General features: G+C 44.3%; 1 protein-coding gene across 28 annotated transcripts in view; it reads right to left on the bottom strand.

Moving 5' to 3' along the window:
• KCNMA1 (potassium calcium-activated channel subfamily M alpha 1) overlaps window positions 1-15,811 on the bottom strand; it is a 504,883-nt gene extending 489,072 nt beyond the window's left edge. For 14 of the 28 annotated variants that reach the window (XM_040605523.1, XM_040605524.1, XM_040605520.1 and 11 more), the window contains exon 1: window positions 14,898-15,599. In XM_040605523.1, coding sequence (XP_040461457.1) covers window positions 14,898-15,218 — 321 coding nt within the window. In that variant the 5' untranslated portion in view covers window positions 15,219-15,599. Of the gene's footprint in view, window positions 1-14,897; window positions 15,600-15,663 lie in introns of those variants that run through there. The other 14 variants (XM_040605535.1, XM_040605536.1, XM_040605539.1 and 11 more) reach the window with 3 other exon arrangements.
• Window positions 15,812-20,650: the final 4,839 nt, after the last annotated feature.

Below are 20,650 nucleotides of genomic sequence, written 5' to 3'. Positions count from 1 at the left end.
CTTTCTCCACTTCTTTTAAAGTCATGCCAAAAAGCCCAGGCACTTGCCCTCACAAAATGCAGACACTTCCCCAAAGCTCCCCTCGGTCAGGCAGGCAGTGGCACAGCGATCCCCCCACAACAAGGGAACGTGCGCCACGGAGCCCTGCCACACTACCAGCCCCACACTGCAAACAGACGTCGTCCTTCCATCTCCTCATTGCTGTTTCTTTTCTCATCTGATTCACTTCCCAGCGTTCATACCGTTTACTTTTTGCATGCCTCCCAAATCAGGCAATACAATTCAATTTTTACAGTCATTTTTACATTCCTATTCCCAGCGATGCAATGACTACCTTCAAAGTATTGCAGAGAACTTAAAGAACAAGGTAATCTTGGCAACAAAAACATCTGCATAGAGATTTTGTGTTGTTCTTACACAAACATAAATTTGAGGGCAAAACTGAATTGTCAGCATAACTTCCATGATTTTTTTTTTTTGTTTGGATAACAGCTTTCCAAATTTTAAACAGGAATACTGTTTTTTTGTTTTTCTGTGTTTTTCTGAAATAGTGACTTTGTTCCATTTTGTTTCAAACAATGTCGACTCTTGTAGCTTGAAAATAAATGGAAATGGTATGTTGTTTGTGAGACTGATTACACACATTCGCCACCTTATTCCTGAAAAAATCCTTCGCTTTTTTGCAATGCAACAGAAACAAGCATTTAAAAGTATGACGTTAACCCTTTGCCTTAAAAACAACAAAAAGTCAATAGCTTCATACCAAGACTAGTCTTCTGCTTGCAATGTGACACAAAGTGCAAGTCCTGCCCCCCACTATATGTTTGTCCTGGCTCTGATTCTTTCACCTGTTCTCTCCCAGCATTGCTGGCACCACCAGATGGGTCCTGTTTAGACTTAATTAATTTACCCCACCTCCTAGGATTTCAAAGTAGTAAAGCACTGTCAAGAACCCTGGTTCTTTCCTTTCTTGGATACAGAAAAAGAACCCAGACACAGAGAGATTTGCCTTTTAAGAACAGAATACAACATACACAAATATCTGGGGAAAACACGTGTTGTTCAAAGAAGCTAAAAATAGTACAACCAACAAGCGTATGTTTAACTGGGAACCTTCCTAGATTCTAAAAGTAACGTTATTCTTTAAATCCAGTGTGGACGTGAGTACTCAAAAACTGTTTGGGCTGGGGATTTTTTAATGGCAATGGAGCACGCATATTCAAAGTGCCTATGTATAGATACAGTGAGTACCATACACTGCATACTGAACAAGGTAGGACGCCCTTCTTCTTGCCATCAGTCTTCATTACCTCCACCATGTGATTTTTCTATTCCCACCAATTCCTCAACATGCTACAGCTAAAATTTTCTATCAGCCAAGATGATTCTTTTTTAAAATTCCTTTTATGTCGTAGTTTGAGTCCAAATCAGTTTTCCTCACACGGGGCACCAATTGTCACAGCACAAGCATGCCAGCCAACTGCAACAAGGCTTTTACAGTCGGTCAGATTCTACTGTCCATGCTGTTTCTCCTTCCTCCAGAGGCCAGGCCACACTGCTCCTCCTCAGTGTTACTTAACCATTTAGTGGGAACGAGCTACAGCTGCACATCATCCTTGGCCATCAACCCACCGCCTTCAGGGCAAAGCCACAGATGCATATTATCAGCGTTAACCGACCCACTGCCTTCATTCCTCTACACCTTTATTCTCTGCTTACGTAAAAAATAAATCTTCAAGAAGGAAACTTAGGATTGCACAGCATGTTTTAACCACCCGTAACCCCTTGAAAATAGTAACCGCTCTAACAACTTGCAAACTGTGTTCCTTTCACAAATCTAGCAAACAGGAGGAGTGGATGTACATGGACGAAATTGTATGCCTGTCTCAATCACCAGGCTGCTTTATATGGACTGGGGCAAACCAGTCCTTGCACAACCCTCCCGCTCCCCCGGCTTTCTCCCAGTTATCCGCTTTCAGATCTCAAGATGCACGAGGCAGAGGATCACCCCTTGGTCAAAGCTGGTAATAGGATCAGGCATAACTAAGCCTGCAGAACCATGTGTCCTCCAAATACTACAATAATAAAAATAGTTCAGATAGACCTTTTAAGTTGCTAAGCCCAATTTTGAACACACAACACTCCCTGCACAGAGGGAAAAGCTTTAAACCATAGCCTAGAGCCCTAGTGATGAATTTTCCCACTTGCAGAAAACCCTCTGAGAACCACAAGCCTTTCAGCCTTCTAAAAGGAACTTAAGTGGTGCAGAAGTGTCGACACGCAGTACAAGAATGAATTTCACTTCAAGCATACCAATACAAAATACAAACCGGCCTACGACGAGAGCTGCCCGCCCCTCCAAATCCCATCTCCATAATGGATATGCTGCAGCTGTCCCGGTATTAACACAAAGTTTTAGCTCCAAGTGTGTCACAAGTACACCAGAGCCTCAGGTTTTCACCTTCAGAAGTCCGGTGACACACTTAAAGAGCATCAGCTCCAAACTACGTAACCTAATCAGAAGCCTGAGGCCAGAAGACAAATAGAAACAACTTATAAATAAATTCTGAAGAATCTAATGTTGTTGGTTTGGCTTTTTTAATGCTTTACATCAATGCAGCATTTTCAACAGGATCTGCACTGAATTAAGCTAGTGTTCTAATTGAAAATCTTTTTTTATTATTATTGAAGAAGAGAATGATCTAAAATTTTAGTTTTATATTATATTCTTTTAAATTATTAGAAATGAGCCCAAATAATCCAAAATAAACTGACCCTGTGAAGGCAGATATCCAGGAACCAACATTAATTACAGAAGTGAAGAACCCTTTACTTTCACTGATACTAATGGCCAAAACACCACTATGGTCTTAAGACGCATAATTTGTTCAGAGGTTAAGCTGTTACTGTGCTAAGAGTGCTGATGGAATTCTCATTTACCTATAACTATTAGGGCCATCGATTTTTTTTTTTAAAAAAAGTCACAGACATTGTGGTTTTTTCCACAGGATTTACACACCAGCCTACTTCTAGGTGCTATTTAAAATCCAAAAAGTATTTTTCAAACTAACAGAAACTACAGTCTTACATTCGCTGCTGAAAACAATTCATTCCCAGGACCAAAACTATTTGTCCCAAGGAAGAGACAACACGATCTGAGCAATAGTTGCAAAAAGAGCCTCCATTTAAAATGGTTCCTCTGCTTCTTGCTCATAAAGGTATTTTACTGAGCTGAGAGAATATAAATACACGAGACAACCTTCAGAAGTCTGTTTATATTGCCAGAAGCTTTTCTAGAACTTTTACTTTTACTTAAAGTTATCATTACGCTTCCCTCCACTTCTGATAAGCATTTTGAAAATAAAATATATATATTACTGAATAAGTAAAATAATAAAAGCTCCAGAGCTCAAGTTCCCAGTGATAGGAAAAACACCCTGAAAACAGTCTGGGCACCAAGCTCCACCACTTCTTGTCTCAGACTACATCAAACAGGCAACAACTGCTTTAAACAACCCTTCCCAAACCCATTTTCTTCCCCCTCAGTCAGAATAAGTAACAACACCTTTGCCCACACAGACTTCACGCACTTGCCAAAATCCTCAGAACATCAATTAAAAACCAAAAGACAATTTTGGCATAGTTATACTGAAACTAATCAATAGCTCTGGCACAGCCCAACACCCGTAATGTTTTAAAGCAGTAAGAGATCATCCAAAGTCACAGTCTTACCATGTGATATTTGCTGGCTTGCAGGTTCACCATCCCATCCGAGGTAGCCGCTCGCCCAGGGCAGCCTGCTGGGGCCACGGCACCAACAGAAAGCCCACCAGCACAAGTTTAACACTGCAGAGTTATGGCTTGATAAAAGAAAGAGCTCTCTGGAAGAGCAATTAGCAGAAGCTGTACATGCATTATACACTGGCTAAAAAAACCCAAAACCAAACAAAAAAAAAAACAAACAAAAAAAACCTACTCAAAAAAGAAAGGAAAACAAAGCTCAGAAGCTTACCAAAAAGCTCATCTGAGCTTTTCCCTACAAACACAGCTAACTTGACAAGGTGTGAGACGCAATAAGAGACCTTAAGAGCTACACCTGCTCTGTACTCCAGCATTTATACCCTCAAGGCTAACCCAACCCACCTGGGGGGACTTGCATGCCCACTCACAGGTGCAGAAGATCAAGTGTGCTCCTCGAGCTCATCTCCCTACCCAGTTACACCTGAAGGGAACCCGCTGAGCCACGCTGGAAAAGCTGGAGTTCACTTGCAAAAACACTTTTGTCATCCAGCAAAAACATTGAACAAAACTGTATTCGCCAAAGAACATCATGAAACTACTAATTGGCATGCTAATGATGGAACCACCTCACTTTCAAAACTTTCCAAAATCTAACGTGTGAAAACTTTTCTGCTCAGTAAAAATGCCTAAAATGGTTTCGGATCTGAAGGTACTACTGCCCGCCAGCCACAGCCCGTCCCCAGCACGGCTCAGGCTCCTCGCTGCAAGCCTCCTCTCAGGCTTTACACTTTGGATTTATTACCGCTGCCAAACCACCACCTCAGGATGGTAGGACCGGTCTTAGAGAACTACATAAAAAATACTGCTGCCCAAAACCACTTAATGTGCTCTGATGGACTAAATTTGGGGTTTTTAAAAAAGCAGTAAGCAACGTTAACAGCTTCAACAGGCATTAGGTCAGATCAGGTAAGGTTTACATCGCCTGCGCTCCATATGAAGTCACAAGGTGGATGTACACACCAGGCAATGCGGGACAGGCACCTTCACAAAGTAACCGCGCTATCAGGTGTGCTCTGCACCCAGCTGGCACTCCCCTACCACCTCAAGAGCCCAGGCAAGTGCTGAATGACTGGAGATACTACCCACCATTGTACCCTACCCTATGCTATCACACCATATCACCCCACCCCATCCCTCTCCAACACATCCACCCACACCCCTTGTACCGACTCGCTGTGTGATGTGACCCACCTTTTAAGGAGACTCAGCAATACCCTGGCTGATGGTCACTGAGGGCCTGCAGCCACGGGTAGCTCGGTGGGTTTACTCTCTCACCGCACCCCATGCAGATCTGGAGTCTTTTGCTGCAGCACCCTTGAGCGGCTGCGGGCAGAAACATCAGATGTTTCAAACCTGAATATTCTATTTCTTTGCGTAGAAAAAGCAAACAGACAAGCCTATGAAATCCTGGCTTTACTTTGTTGTTTAAAACCATAAGCAAACATTTCATCCTAGAGGTTGAACTATTTTCCACCTCTTACGTTCTCTCACTCCACCACTCTCTAATGAGACAGAAAGTTTCTAAATATAGTTTCTGTAATCAATTGTAAGGACATGCTTTACTTTTGTACACAGCTGGCATAGCAGCAAGATTAAGATCTATCTGCTTTAAGCCATTAGCACTTCTCGCTTTAAAGAACACAAACCCAAAACCACAAATAATCACATGGACAGTCAATAAAGACAGAAGTTTGTATACAGCTTTATTAAAGCAACTGCAGCCACAGAAATGATAACATGTTCTGATTACCCCCACAATTTCAGTATGGGAGCATGAAAAACTTATTTTTCTAACTTATTTTTTATTAAAGTTATTTCTAAGAGCAATCAGCTTGAAGTAAATATTTTTTATTAGAGGGTGCGTATCAACCTCTTAGGTAAAAGAAAATTAAAATTCAGAGTATTAGGTATTAATGCAAGAGATGATGCTGCTTTAAAGAGCTTTAAAACAGTGTGGAACTTTACAAACACTGAAGTATCTTCTCCTGTGTTTATATATACAGTGAGGAGAAGTCAGGGGATTAGCTAAATCCTACTCGAGTCCAGAGTATGATGTGTAAGGTCAACATCAGGAAAAAAAAAAATTAAAAAAAGGTACTTGGATTATAGCTGTCATGTTCATCGACAAACATCTAAATAAGGAAATAAGTTTTCAAGAACAATAATACCTCTTTCTGAAACCCTCTGAAATGATCACTGACTCTGAAATCAAACTCCTCATTCAGCTCTTAAATTTAAATTTGGGCATCTAAAATAGCTGGTTTCTGTTGTGTTGACGTTAAGCTCCACAAAGTAACCTAAACAATTGTTGTGTGAATTTTCTTTTAAAATTATGCATATCTTAATAACAAAAATAATGCCATCAGTTGGAAATGAGAACAATCAAATCTCTTTTTTCTTCCCGTCCTGGAATCACATCTTATCGTTCCGTTGGCAACTCAAATGATACCGATGTTCTCCTACAGTACGTATCATTTAAGTTGACATTAAAATGTTATCAGTTAAATCACACAGGCAGAGTCAAAGCTCTGCACCTTGGACAAGCATTTTCCACTTTCAGTAAACCAAAAGTTTATTATATCCTAAAGACATATCCCAGCAAAGCAACTAAAATTGTTTTTGCAGATATCCAAACTGTGAGGTTTTTAGTGTTGTTTTCTTTTAGGAACAATGGATCTATAATACAAATTCTGCTCTTCTGCCTGATGAAAAGCCCACTCTGTAACTTACACATCTAATGCAGAGGCAGAGGAGGAAACCCAGAATTTAGTCAGGTAAAATTTTGTGTGGCTTTAAACCAAAAATCAGACCATGTCCCAATCGAAGACATCCTTCCTTAAGCAGATAATCCACGTCTCTCTAAAAAAGCACAACATAACAAATGGTGACTATAACCTTATCCTGCAGAGAACGGGAAAATAATGTTGCGATAAAGGACACAAGGAAACAAGTCTGCAGTATCGCTGAGAGCCTGAGCGATATGAAAATCATGCCAACATAAAACCAGCAGTCCACTGCCTCTGATGCTGAAGGAGTCGGAAGCCTCTGGATATAAATGCATTGGGAATGGACGAAAACTGACACAAAAAGCTGAAAAAAACTTCCCACATAACAAAATCAAGTTATGAGAAGTATCAAAGCATTAAAAAAATTCCCTCGTGGGGAAAAACGTTTGCAGTGCACATAGATAGATCCTGCAATATTGTCTCCTAATTAGGCTGTTCTTGTGACTTAAAGGAAAACGAAAAAGGAGGGGTGTTTTCCCTTCAGTCCTTAAAAGCCGAGTACAATTTATCAGCTTCTTTATGAAACAATATTTATAGTACAAGAACCTAGAAAATGTAAAAACATCACACAACATCTGCCTGTCATTCAGCAACCCCACTTCCAAAAAAGTGATGTCAAATCCCTTGTAGCCAAAGGATTCACTGCATCCGAAAGCATCTGAAGTGCTCCACACCAACTGTGACCATTATACGTCAAAGAAGCCAGTGACCTGTTTCAAGCAATTTGTGGAGCAGGATACCCGTGTGTAATCACAACGGAGTTTTAACAGAGTTCATGCTAGAAAAAATTACAAGATGCTTAAACAAAGAATCACTCTAATATATTTCACTTTATTTTTGTAATATTAAGGTCACCATTTGCAAATAGGTTGTGGTGTTGTTTTTTTTTTAAAAAGACCTATCTGTGATAACGTTTCCCCTGTACTTAAAACAGAAAATTAATCCAACACCAGTAGTGCTAGAGTGAATCTCATTCATAATAGCAAATTTAAAGCAAGTCACCTTTTAACAAAAAAGAGCTACAGCATTACATCAAAATGTAAAAGGTATCATGAAAACTGAATGACATATAACAAGAAAGAAAATGCCAAATATTTAGTCAGCGTTTGCCTGGACAAAGGGGAACAAAACCATATTATGAATTTATTCCTCAGTATACAAAGAGCGACAAAAATGCAACACGGTAGACCTGCACCTAACAGGGTGCCAAGCCACCCAAATTCCGGCCAGGCTGCCGTGTTACACTACTGTTGTTGGTGATGTTACCGTACTTCTCAACACTCTTCTGGCCTGCTGATGAGATTGGGTTTTTTTTCTCCACTAAACGGTAGCAGTTCGCTACTTTAATGAGGTAGCGAAACTAAGGCCATGCAAAGGGGTGTCCAGGACTCGGGGCACAGCCGCACGTGTGCCACCGTGCTGCGGGCGATCCGTGGGCCAAAGGACCTTTGCCAGCTCCGCTGAATGCACCCTTACTGCTGTTCTAAAAAAAAGGGCCAACATTTACCATTGCACGCCAGCTTGCAGGAGAGATGTCGCGATAGGATATTACCAGCGGTTCGAGCACTCAGATCCTGATTTCCAAGGGGGCCCTGGCAGAAGGTGTAAGTCTTGGCTGGAATAGAAACATAACTCATGTGATTTTTAAATATTATGTTTCTAACGTTGAAATCCCAGACATAATGGCCACAAGCCAAGTAAATACACCTCCCTACAATAAAAGAAAAAAGGCTTTTAAAAGCTTAAAATGTTAACACAAGAATCGTTTTAAAAAATAAATCAGATTCATCTAGAACACTGTGAACATCCAGGCCTGAGTCCAAAACCATTGAAATTGTTAGGACTGCCTCCCTCTATTTCAACAGGCTTTGGATAACGCTCCTCGTTCCTTTAACTCTCAAACAGACAAATACATGCAATACATCATCTCAAAGCAAACTGAACTCAACACATTTCAGTGGCAGCACATTCATTTAAACAGAACCATGCATACTATATATGGGAATAAAGTGTTCCTCTCAAAGATGCAAACCCGATGTATTCTCAGGCTATAAATACCATCAGGATTCAAAATGGGCCCTTCCTGGCCGATACATCTCTGACAGGCATGGAAGACATGGATCTTTCTCATTTATTCACCCAGCTATGCTATCGCTAAAAGCGCTAACGAAATTCCACTGCATTTCCCCCTCCCGTCATCACCCAAGGTGACCTCTGTGCCGCAGACAAAGTGCTCACACTTACAGACCATGAGGTCTAATCCAGAATCTGTGCATCTAGCCCTGCGTAAAGTTGGTGTAAATGCCAGTCTGGTCTAGTGCTCCTGCGAGGAGCAGGGAGCTGGACTCCACGGTCCTTATGGGTCCCTTCCAACCTAAGATCTTTGGTGATTCTAAGCCTTCAGCTGTGCAGCAGCACATGAACTCACTACAGAAACACAGCATCTAATGATAGCTTTATAAAGCATAGTCCCTTCCCTTTTGTCACTGAAATGATATGTGGGGGAGAAAGTATTTTTTAACCATTAACACCCACACATAACATTTCAGCAATCTTCCCCTTAGAAAACCTCCACAAGCCGTGTTGACTATGTCCTTCTCAGACTTCTGATATTTGATAATTTTCATACCTGTAAAACACGTAATTCAATGCCATGTTACTAGGTATGTATAACCGAACCAAAAGGACAGCCCATCCTTAATTTTGCCTAGAGTGATGTTTATGTCTCACCAGGTTCTCTGGAACCGCTGCCCAACAACCTCACGCTATGGAATGCCTCCCTGCTGCTGAACTACAGCCTGATCTTGCCGAGGAATTATTACCAACCAACCCTGGAAATTCACATGAGCTTTGGTCTGTCTGAGTTGGATTCCACAGAACAGCGGAGCTGGCTTCTGAAGGAACCCTGACCATCGCTCTGCGCTTTGCCTGCTGACTAGGGATTACTGCTTCTCCTGAGCATTTGTCCCAGGAAGGACACTCAATGACTCAGATTCACAATCCACTTTCTTGCAATAGTACAGGGCAGACATAGGCCACTGTTGCTTTTTTAATTATAATCATTAGATCCTGTCCTTGCAGAGATTATACTTAGGACCTGCACTCTCCAAAGTTTCAGTGTTTCTGTCTCTGGGGCTATAAACTGCCCTCATTCTGCATTCAGAAATCGCACCACATCAAAACTGCGTACATAGACCATTGCTATTTGAAAGCATTTTGTTCCCCATTACAGGCATTTCTTCTATTGAGCTGTAACTGAAAAAAATTGTGAAATCTAATGGTTTCCAACCAGCATTTACAGATTTGCAGACGTGCGAGAGCTGCAAATTCTTTCAAAGTGCAGCTTTTCTCCTTAAATATATGCGTTGCAAAGCCTCGAAAATAAGTACAATACTGCATCAAAATAACCTGTTGGTTGAAATTGTTTGGTTTACAGCTTAAATCCTTGTCCATACATTTTCTTTTCTGCACGCATAAACAATTTTAGTGTGTGTCTGTAAAACGTGAAATCCATTATGAGCTCCAGAGAGCCAAAAGCATCTTTCCTCTTCACAGCATGGAAAACAGCCGCACACACCTCTCCACACCGGTGCCTTGTATCACTTGGAGAAACACTGCCTGCAAAAAGCTGCCAGTACCTTTTCTTTCAGTCCTTGACCTCTCCACCATGTCCATCTCTCCACTGGCAACCTGTCCGGCAGGACGCTCATGGCGTAATTACACACAGGCCACCTGATAGCCAAGAGATGGGAACGATTCAGTGCCTTGAGCCAGGCTGCGCATGTGACTAACGAGCTAAATGCATTACGGTCCTCTGCTAATCCCTTGAGCCTTCCAGTTGTTCATACGCTTCTGCTCGGTACATCTTCGAGAGAGTCAAGGTGAGGTTTCCATGTACAGATTTAAATGGAGCGATCTCCTGTGTTATGTGTCCACAGGTGCTTTTTAACATACTCTCATACTTTTCTCAATATACAGTGCCCTGTGGTGAGTTTGTTTCTTTAGTTTCATTTGGAGCGGACGTTTATGCAGATATTGCTAGGAAATCAAAAAACTAAATTTATGAGAGCTGGCTTGGGAGAAATGCTTCTTATTTTAGGGAAAACAAAATTTTCCACTTAGAAATTCTCTCAAGCCTTAGAGGTCCGGGTGAAAAATCTTAACTTTTCAAAGAAGGCTTCTGCAAATATTTCACTTCCAGTAAAAACAGAATTTTCCTATTCAGAACCAGCAAGAATGTTGTTTGGTTTCTACTGACCAAATCTAGCACTGTAAGATTTATTAAACTTCCCAAATATGTAGACCAATATCAAGGAAGACTATTATGGCTTGTAATTTCAGGCAAGCAACTGCTACCTCTAATCATAACGTGATTTCACTTTATATGTACATGAGTCCTGGATTGTGGGGAGGAAAAGCTCTCCAGAACACTGAAATCATTCCAACAGGAGCACAGAGATAAAGATCCATTCCACCTGCTAGAGCCTTGAAGGCACAAGGTACATAAGGGGTACCACCCCCCAGGGAATCAAGGAGCAGCGACACCGGGTCTGGTACGCCGTCCTTCGAAAGGGTTCAAATCTCACGTCGTGGTGCACTGGGCAGCCTCAGGAGCCGGCTGTGCCCCAAACTGGTGTGCTGTTGTTCCACCGCTCCTGCTTCATGTTTGAATTTGTCCCAAGGCAAAACATAGTATCTGATAATGTCAGTAGAAAAAGCCCTTCAGGAGCATAGAAAATACAGTAGCAGACCCACACCATCAAAAGGACGAGAGATTGTCTAACACGCATTTAGCCACTGTGTACTGTGTACTTCACCATGCATATTTATTTAATTTTTCTGTTATTACGAGAAACAAGAGCAACTAATGGTGTCAAAGCCCAGCCCACTGAACTTCAGTCTCACATTCTACTTTTCATACACAAACAGGAATGAGTTGGTCAAGCGACAAAGAAAAAGCAAAGAGAAGACCAGTTCTTTAACAATGTCTAAGCATTCCTAAAAAAGTAGGTGGAAACACTGACAAGAAAAACAGCATTTGTCAAGTCTCTGCAATGTGACTGTAGCTAATTTTGCAAGAATTACATCTAAAATTATACACCTTATTAAATAAAGGAATACAAAGGCTTCAGTGTTAATGACCCTCACATTATGTGAAACACTGACAAAACAGGTCAAGATTTACTTTTTTCTTTTTGGCAGATTTAACAAAATGTCATCTCACAAAGCAAGCATGGAGCATAAAAATCCTAAGACTTCAGCAATCATTTTTAGTACGTGATCAATATTAATGATCTATTCATATGCAATGACATAAATTGGATATGGAATTTTAAGGGGCAACATTTATCAATCTGTTACCAGAAGTTTTCATAGTCTTGACTTATGGTATCTTGACCTTCTTATCTCCAAGAAAAAAAGAAAAAAGAAAAAAGAAAAGAAGTGAAACTTCATACCACAAAGTGTTAAACTGTTTCTATCATGTTTTTAAATTCCAACTATAAATTTGATGGCGGGGGGGGGGGGGGGCGGGAAGTGGGGATAGGGGATGAGGGGACACACCAAAAAACATTCCAAATCCTATGTAGCCATTGCAAACTGCTACATCCCAAAATCAAGCTGACAATCACTGACAAATCTGAGGAATACATTGTGCTTAGAATATAGCAGGGGAAAAAAAAACCAACCCAGAACGTTTTGCAGTTATTAGCAATAACATACATGGATACAGGTGTTAGCACAGTAACTCTGTGAATTATTCACATATAAGTGAGTTATTCAGCAGGAAGTGACAGAAAGAAGACATGAGAAAGATTTGAACTCACTCCCTGGGACCACCCTTTGCACAGAGTGAGACGATGTTGGACAATCCGACTCTCCCACAACCTGTGGAGCAGCAAAAGAGGCAGCACAGGGAAGGAGAGGTCCTAACATGCAAAAAACTTCTTCAGAAGTTTGGCTACTTCTTGCCAAATTGCTTTTGCTAGCATATATATGCATTCACCTTTTTCACTTGCATCCTTGGCAGCCTCTCCCACGTTACCATGCAGCACAAAGCACATGTTTGGTAACAGCAAAGCTTAAGACATTTCCAGTTGTTGCTTCATTTAGCCTTTTTACCCTAAAGACTAGAAAAATGTTTTGCAGTAACTAGTTACTCCTTACACACAAAGAATTCCCTCCAATTCCCCTATTTTAGGACATAAGAAATGCAGGATCAGCCCTTGAAAGTTCTTCACCAGAGGCTTGAAAACCCTTAGAAGTGGAACAAACACAATCTAAAGAGAGACACATATCTCCCCCTACCTGCAGAGCCCTTTATCCTCCCGCCCCCGGGAACAATATTCACGGACACAGCTACTTCGGGTCTCACACATGAAATAAGCTCTGATTTTACAACCTGGCACTGCTGCAGTATGTCAAATCGTTTGGACGGGAAGTGCTGGAACCCCTTGATGATACACCTGTTATTTAGTGAACCGATATGTTTAGCCTAAGAGGTCTTAAAAAAATTTGGATATGCCTTTCTGTACCGGTTAAGAAATGAATTATGTGCCTTAACCGAGTATGTCCCAACAACAGACTATCAGACCAGCAATACCCACCAAGACACTATGTGCAAGAAGTCTTATGTGCAAGCCTCTAACTTTTCATTCTCACAAGGAATGAATGAAGGGGATAACCTGTAGGATTTCCTTTTTCACCAGTATCCCCGACAGCCCTTGCAGATTTGTCTCATCACATGGAGAGGAAAACGCTGAACGCACACAGCAGAAACTGCAGGTAAGCCCTAGCTACCCACCCATTCTTGAAAATCGCTGTCTACCGTTGAAGGCAATGACATTTTACAAGACACGCTTATCACCACAGATCAGTTTGAACTCTTGTCATCATATCTGGCTACCACCTCTCTAGGAAAAGTTCAAGTTTGCTTTTGAACGCAATAAAAATGCCTATAGAGAAGTGATGCTGCCTGGTAGGTTTCCCAAAGCTTAGGGCTGACTTCAAAGCTTTTATTTACCCCTTATCTCTAGAAATCACTTCTTCCGTAGATAGGCCAGGTTCACTGCAACTGTTCTACTTCCAGCCGGACTGTGGAGGTTCCTTTAGGCAGCCCGAACGGGTCGCCTGCCTCGCTAAACCCACACACACAAACAAGTACGGTAACTTCTCACACTCTTGACTTCACTTCTGGTTTCCCCGAAGCGTTCGATCCTTGGTGCGGCTGGGTTATGCGCTGTATCAAGTGTATTTAGGGGGGAGGGGACAGAAGAAAGGGGAAGACAGCTCACTGTACGTCAAAGCAAGCCAGCAACCTAGCAACCATATATTAAAAGGTGTGTGTGTTTTTGTGGGTGTCTGTGTGCCAGGAATAACTGAAGCAGATATTATTCCATTTGTAATCCAAAAAATGTGAAAAGGGAAGGGGAGAAACTCCAGCTGCTGGTCTATTTTGGGGTCTGTCAAAATCCACTTTCACAAATACAGAACCTTAACGCTTTCTATCCCATTTGTCTTAAGCAAAAATGAAAGTCTGGACCTGAGTGAGTTCTTAACTTCGGTCTGAAGAGAGACCCTCCAAAGCAGGAGCCGACCTTACTTCACACAGTGCTCTCTCCCAGCTTTCTGATATGCAAAAATCACAGGGGCAGAGAGGCTGCCTCAAAGATTTTGCGTTTAGGTTAAAAGAATACTGATCTACCATGTTACTTACAAATGCACTAAATACTTCCAGATATCTACATTTAATCTATCAAGTGGAAGCGTCAAAGATTCTCAGGGAGAGGAAGCTGCTCTTAAAAGATTCACTTGAGGGAGAAGTTTACCTTTTCGATTTTGCCCAAGTTTCTCAGTCTAGGGGATAGTTTAGCCCAGCAGACACACACCCCCACCCCACCATCGCATGCGGTCCTGGGGGTGCACACCAACTTCTGAACCACACCGTCCCACCGTGCCTGCATCTGCCTCGCCGGGAGGGCGAGCTGACACCAAGGTGTAACTTCGGTGCCACCAGATGAAAACCAGCATGCCCCTGCGTGGCATGGGAGGGAGAGGGGGTTCTGGGGGCCACAACTCAGGGCTGCACCCAAGCCACACTCCCCACGTTGCGGCTCCCACCAGCCTGTGGCGACTCTACCACACCAGCAGCCAGCACGCTGCCATCCAACCAAGAGCCCTACGGCATCTCCAGTGCCACCTCGCCCAGGTGTCCTGGTCTGCGAGGCTGAGCTCCTCATCCTCCTCCTCCTCACCACCACCACCGAACCAAGCCATCACCAGCACCGGGAGGGGAAGGGGTGGGGGTGTTACCTTGTTTTTGACCCCGCAGTGGCAGCAGACAGTCCACAGGTACTTGAGGGTCCTCCACAGCAGGATGATAAACAGTCCCCCAAAGAAAGTGACCATGGATGAGGCGAGGAAAGCCCACCACATACGCTGTCCGCGGCTATCGCAGGGCACCTCCATGGTCACCGGGATGATGAGCGCATCCATCTTGGGCACATTGACGGGGGAGGAGGACGAGTCTGTGTTGAGATTGTTGGCGTTGATATTGTTACTCATTCTAATGCCGCCGCCGCCGCCGCTGCCGCCCGGGTAGGAGCCGCCGCCGCCGCCGCTGCCATTTGCCATAGCTAACGGCGAGCCGGGCGCGCAGGGGCTGCCGAGAGCTCCTCCCGCCGCCAGCGCCCCCCGAAAAACCCATCACCAGCCATATTGCTGCTGCCGCCGCCGCTCAGCGGGGGGGGGGGGAAGGATAAAAATAAAGAGGGGGGGGGGGAAACCCAAATCAAAACAAACAAACAAAAAAAAAAAAAAAAGAACGCAATTAAAAAAAAAAATGGAGAGTGAAGATAAGCGACCGCACAATCCCCCGGTCCCTCTCGGGAGCCGGCAGGCCGGTAAATTCCGAGCGTCCTCCTTGTACGGTGAAAATAATATGTATACGTAAAAAAAAAAAAAAAAATAAAAATAATAATAAAAAGGTAGTCTCCTGCTCAGATTCCCACCCCTTCCTTCTCCCGCATACACGGCCCCCACCCCGCCCACCCCCACAAAAATCAGCCGCCACCACCACCACAAACTGATGCCTCGGAGCGTCTCTCCAAGCCCCCCAGCGCTGCGAGCCGCTGCCTGGCGGGGACCTCCGCCTCCGCCGCGGATCTTCCCCGAGGTGCTCTGTTATTATTGTTATTAGTCTTTAACTTGTTATTAGCGACACTCAACCCCCCCACCCCCCCCGCGCACCCTCCTCCTCCTCCTCCTCCTCCTCCTCTTCCAAGTCCAGCCCCTTCCTCTCCTCTTCCCCCCTCGGTGCCGGCAGCCGCCTCCTGTGGCTCCTAATTCATCCTCCGCTGGCCCATCTGTGCGGGCGCTGCCGCCGCCTCCTCGCCCATCCTTCAGGCGCTCCCGCCGGGGCCCGCGCTGCCGCTCGGGCGGCTGCTCCCACACGCGCAGCGACGCCGCCGGCCCCCGCCCCTCCCTGCGCGCCGCCGGGGGACGCGCCGGCCCCGGGCCGCGGCCCTGCGCGGGGCAGCCGGCTGCCGGCCGCGGGGGGAGGAGAGCGCGGGTTCAGGCGGGCTCCCGGCCCGCCATGGGCAGCACCGCGCGGCGCCGCGCTCCTCCGCCCCGCGGTCGCGCCGGTGGGGCCGCTGAGGCGGCGAGCGATGGCTCCGCAGGGCGGCGAGGGGAGGAGTGTGTGAGGAGAGGGGCGGGGGGGCGACGCGCTTCACAGGTGGCGCCGGGGCCGCTCCAACAAGTGCCGCCGGCCCAGGCGGGGCCATGGCGGCCCCGCAGCGCTGCCCGCAGCCGCCGTGAGGCGGGGGCGGCGGAGCGGGGCCCCTGCCCGCCGGGGCCGCTGTGGCGGCTGGCATGGCGCGGGGGCGAGCGCGGGGCCGGCGGGCGGGGCGGGGGACTGAGCTGCAGCAGCAGGTGCCCTGCCCGGGGTGCGGGGGGGCCGCCCGCGGGGGTGCCCGCTCCCGCCGCCCGCGGCGTCTGTCAGTGTCAGCGGGGAAACACCGCAACGGCTCCGCCACTTGCTGCGCAGCCCGGGAACCTTCCTGAAATCAGCCCTTCGGAACAGACGTGGCGATTTCACAGGACACGCCGAGGGCAATCCAGCCAGGAAACCCCGGGAGTCGTCTCCTGCGCGCCCCCCCCCCCCCCCCCCCCCCCCCCCCGTTCCCATTGAAAAGCAGAAGAATCTGCACTTATCTATTTAATTATAAATCAAAATCTTCATTTGGCCACACGGTCTGCTCCATCACGTGCCTGTGCAAAGTATTGTGCAGATCCTCTTGACATCTTTCCAAGGGTAAAATACAACAGCCTATGTGTGCTGCGTGACATTTCCCCATCTGATCAAGCCACGCTACACAAGGACAGGGCCACCATGATGGAATAGTAATCTTTTAACCTCCACTAGCACTAGTTCCTCTTGCTGCATCTGCCATGGGTTGGTTTGTTTGTGTTTTCTACTCGAGTGACGGTAATGAGATTTTTATGAGTCCTCAAAGCTTTTTATGGGGCTCTCTAACCCTCTCACCTCCACTTTTTTTCTGTGTGCTGACACTACCATTTGTCTGACTTTGCGAGGTTATCGTGATGCCTCGCTCCAGTCTGTTCCTCCAGTCTGTTCCTTGAAGAGAGAAGGGATTCATAAAGGCCTCTGAATAGGGAGAGTGCTAAGCAATAATATGGATGTATATACACAAGTGGCACAATATTACACGACCGTATCCTGGAGGAAAACGGATAGTCAGTTACACGGTGCACCTGAAGCAACCCGTTCCCAGGAGGCTGTTGTAAGAGGGAAAGAAGCGGAGGATTTCTATATGCAGAAAACACGTCAGGTTGAGAAGGAACTGCATGTTACGGCCCAGCCTGTGCTGCCACAGCCACTGCCACCTGCCCCGTCTCTCATTACCAGCCCTCCCCACTGCTAGAAAGCCACCTGGGCCACAAAGCGGTGGTGTGACAGGATCACGCACTTTGGGACCTGGGCTCAGAACCCGGTCATTTTCTCTGTGTGCCTGGCTTGGTGTTCAAGGAGCACCCTTTTCGCAGCTGCGCGTGCACCCATCAGCAAACACCGGGGGTGGAACGAGAGCGGGAGCATCGCGACACAGCCACTCGATGCCTGATCTTCAGAAGCGCTGGGCACTTACTGATGCTCTTACAGCTGATGGAAACCACGAGCCCAGTGCACCTGGAAAGAGCCGGGCAATGAACAGCAGTAGCACAGCATATCCCAGGGGAGGGGTTTGCACAGTGGAATTTCTTCTGTATTCTGGTCTGGTAGGTAACAAGGCCTGGGTCTCTGAAGGCATGGATATGCCATATGTCTTCTCTCGCTGGTACTTGAGAAGTACCAGAAGACTTGGCAGAAAGGCCGCGGTCTGAAAATCTGTCTTCTCACTTTATACATTCAGAAGGTATGAGTTTAAAAGTATTTATTTGACCCCGGGTACTGACTGATGCAGCAGAGTGCTGCAGACATTGGTTTCATGCGCGCTCCAGACACAAGAAGAACCATTAGGCACTTCTAAAATAGCATCCCCAAATACTGTACCTGCAAATACAAAGAATGGCCCAAAAGAAAAATGCAGATTAAAGCAAACCAAGTGCACTACAAGTTATAGTCTGTACTACCAACATAATTTGATTTTAATATGTTTACACAACATTTACACACAGGTTTGAACAGGGGTAGGAGATTTATTGTGATCACTTGTATAAAGCTGATTTTAAGTTCTGCTGCTCAAAAACTGTCCATAAACCAGCATATAGATATAGATATATGTACACATACACAACATGCACATTAGGAGTTCTAGCTTGTAAATTTCACACTATATATCCAGGGAAAACCCTTTCCTGTTATCTGTATAAACAGAGCTCTTTATTTACACAAATAGGTCTCAGTTTTACAAATATTTATATTGAAACTGACCTACAAAGGTAAACTCACTGCTATCAGCTGGTTAGTGGAAAAGTTTCCTTAATAGGAATTGTCTGCTAAAGACAAAACATACATGAATTAGGTAACTTTGTATCTTGTTCACCACTTTGTGGACAGGGATACAAATGATAACTGAATGAGTACCACTCAAGTCAAGTATCATTTGAGCTTACTCCTTCATGAATAAGGACAGGCCTGCTTTCTAGTACAGGTTTTATAATGTGGAGTTCGAAAAAGCATGCTGCACGCTACATTTGCTGAGGCAACAACTGCACTTCACATCGCCTTCAGCCCAAACACAGTTTTCCAGCTCTGTTTCCTGGGGAGGTCTATTCCGAGCAAACACAAAACTTAGGCAGATTAGTTTTCAGATTAGTTTTCCATTTAATACCTCAACATGAGAGCTCGAAATTTACTTATTTACAGAACATACCGAACACTGTGTTTACCCGTGTTTTTCCTCTGTTGCTACCATCAAGCATAGTCCGGGACACAACCATGCCAGCTCGACATAAATCTGGAGGGTTTGGTTCCAGAAAGCTGTATTTTAGCAGCAAGGAAACAACTCCTCTTTATGTAAAACAGTTCCCTCTTGTGGATATTCTGTGTACAGTAGCACAGGCAAAGTATTTAAAATATTCATCAAATCTGGATCTTTGCAATTAAAAAAAGAACCCCTCCATTCAGCAATGAGCTCAACGAACAGGGAAATCTTGATTTTAGCAAATGAATATAGAGGTAAGGAAGAAAGAGCTATTGCATTTAATCAGATATAATTTACCTGCAAAATGACTCATAATCAATAACAAATTATTTAATTAAGTGCAATAAACACAACAAAGCTAAATAAAGTTGCAGAACTGTACCTGTATGAGTCAAGTATAAATCACAGTGGGCTTTTTTATTTTACCTATAAGAGAAAACCTTCTGCACATTCCAATAAAGAAAACTGATCAGAAAAGAAGGAAAACATACAGTATATAAAGAAAAACAGCAAAACGGCCAGGATTTCCAAGGGTCCACATACTAAGTACTGAAGACAGAGAAACTCTTTGGAATGATAAATCTTCCAATTAGAACTAAATAGTCCAAGCAAGCAAGTGGCCTGGCTTCACTGGTGACACAATATCGCTCCAGGGATTAATCGGGCATAACAGTTTAACAAAAACCATGTGAATGGAGTAACAGTGTAAAATTTATGTGTTCTTTAAATGATGCCTACCTTATAGAAAGAGAGGTGTTGGTTGTTGCGTTTTTTCTTATGAAATGAAATTAAATGAAATGTGAGAGAACAAACATGTAGTCCCCAGTTTTGCCAAAAGGCATTTCATCTAACTGTGTCTGGGGAAATGACAGAAAACAATTGCATGCTATTATCTTGAGGGAAATTATATTTAAAAAGGCTAAAAGCCTTTATATACCAATATACTATAAACTTGTTTGCCACAACTTGTTTGTTTAATGGTTTTCTATAAAAACTTCCCATTTGATTAGAGGTACAGAGTAAATGTTGAACAAGCAGCTTAAGATTCTCTAAAGGGAAATACTTTTCCAAGGTAAAAAAGTCAAAGTTCCAACAATTAGGTATGTATTTATTCTCTGCGGTGCCAGTCTTCAGGCTGCTACGTCAACAATCCCTTATAGGATGCACTGTTGTTACCTCATGTGATTGTTTAACCAGCATAAATAATTACTCTTTGTGACCAACAGCCACCTCCTTTACATTTCTGTTGTCTGCACAGAACATGCTGTTGGCTTTTACGTAATGTCAGTAGCAGTGGCAGAGCAATACCTTACACACAGAAGTGCAATAAAATAATGATTCAAACTGATCACCAGTCAAGGGGCTAGATCTGTATCCCTGAGGTCATTGGGGCACTTGGCCTTGACCTCAAATGATGGAGAGACAGTATCAACCAGACTTTACATATAATCATAGAATCTTAGAAGATTGCAAGTTGGAAGGGACCCATAAGGATCATCAAGTCCAACTCCTCGCTCTTCACAGGGCTCCCCAACACTAAGCCAAATATCAGCACACTCCTGCTCTCTTCAGCTTCAGAGGCTTTGGGCGACAGATGCCAGTTTATACTGGGACAGCGCC

This window comes from Falco naumanni, chromosome 9, assembly GCF_017639655.2.
Source record: "Falco naumanni isolate bFalNau1 chromosome 9, bFalNau1.pat, whole genome shotgun sequence".
NCBI classification, from domain to species: Eukaryota; Metazoa; Chordata; class Aves; order Falconiformes; family Falconidae; genus Falco; species Falco naumanni.
This window is presented reverse-complemented; position numbering and strand designations above follow the sequence as displayed.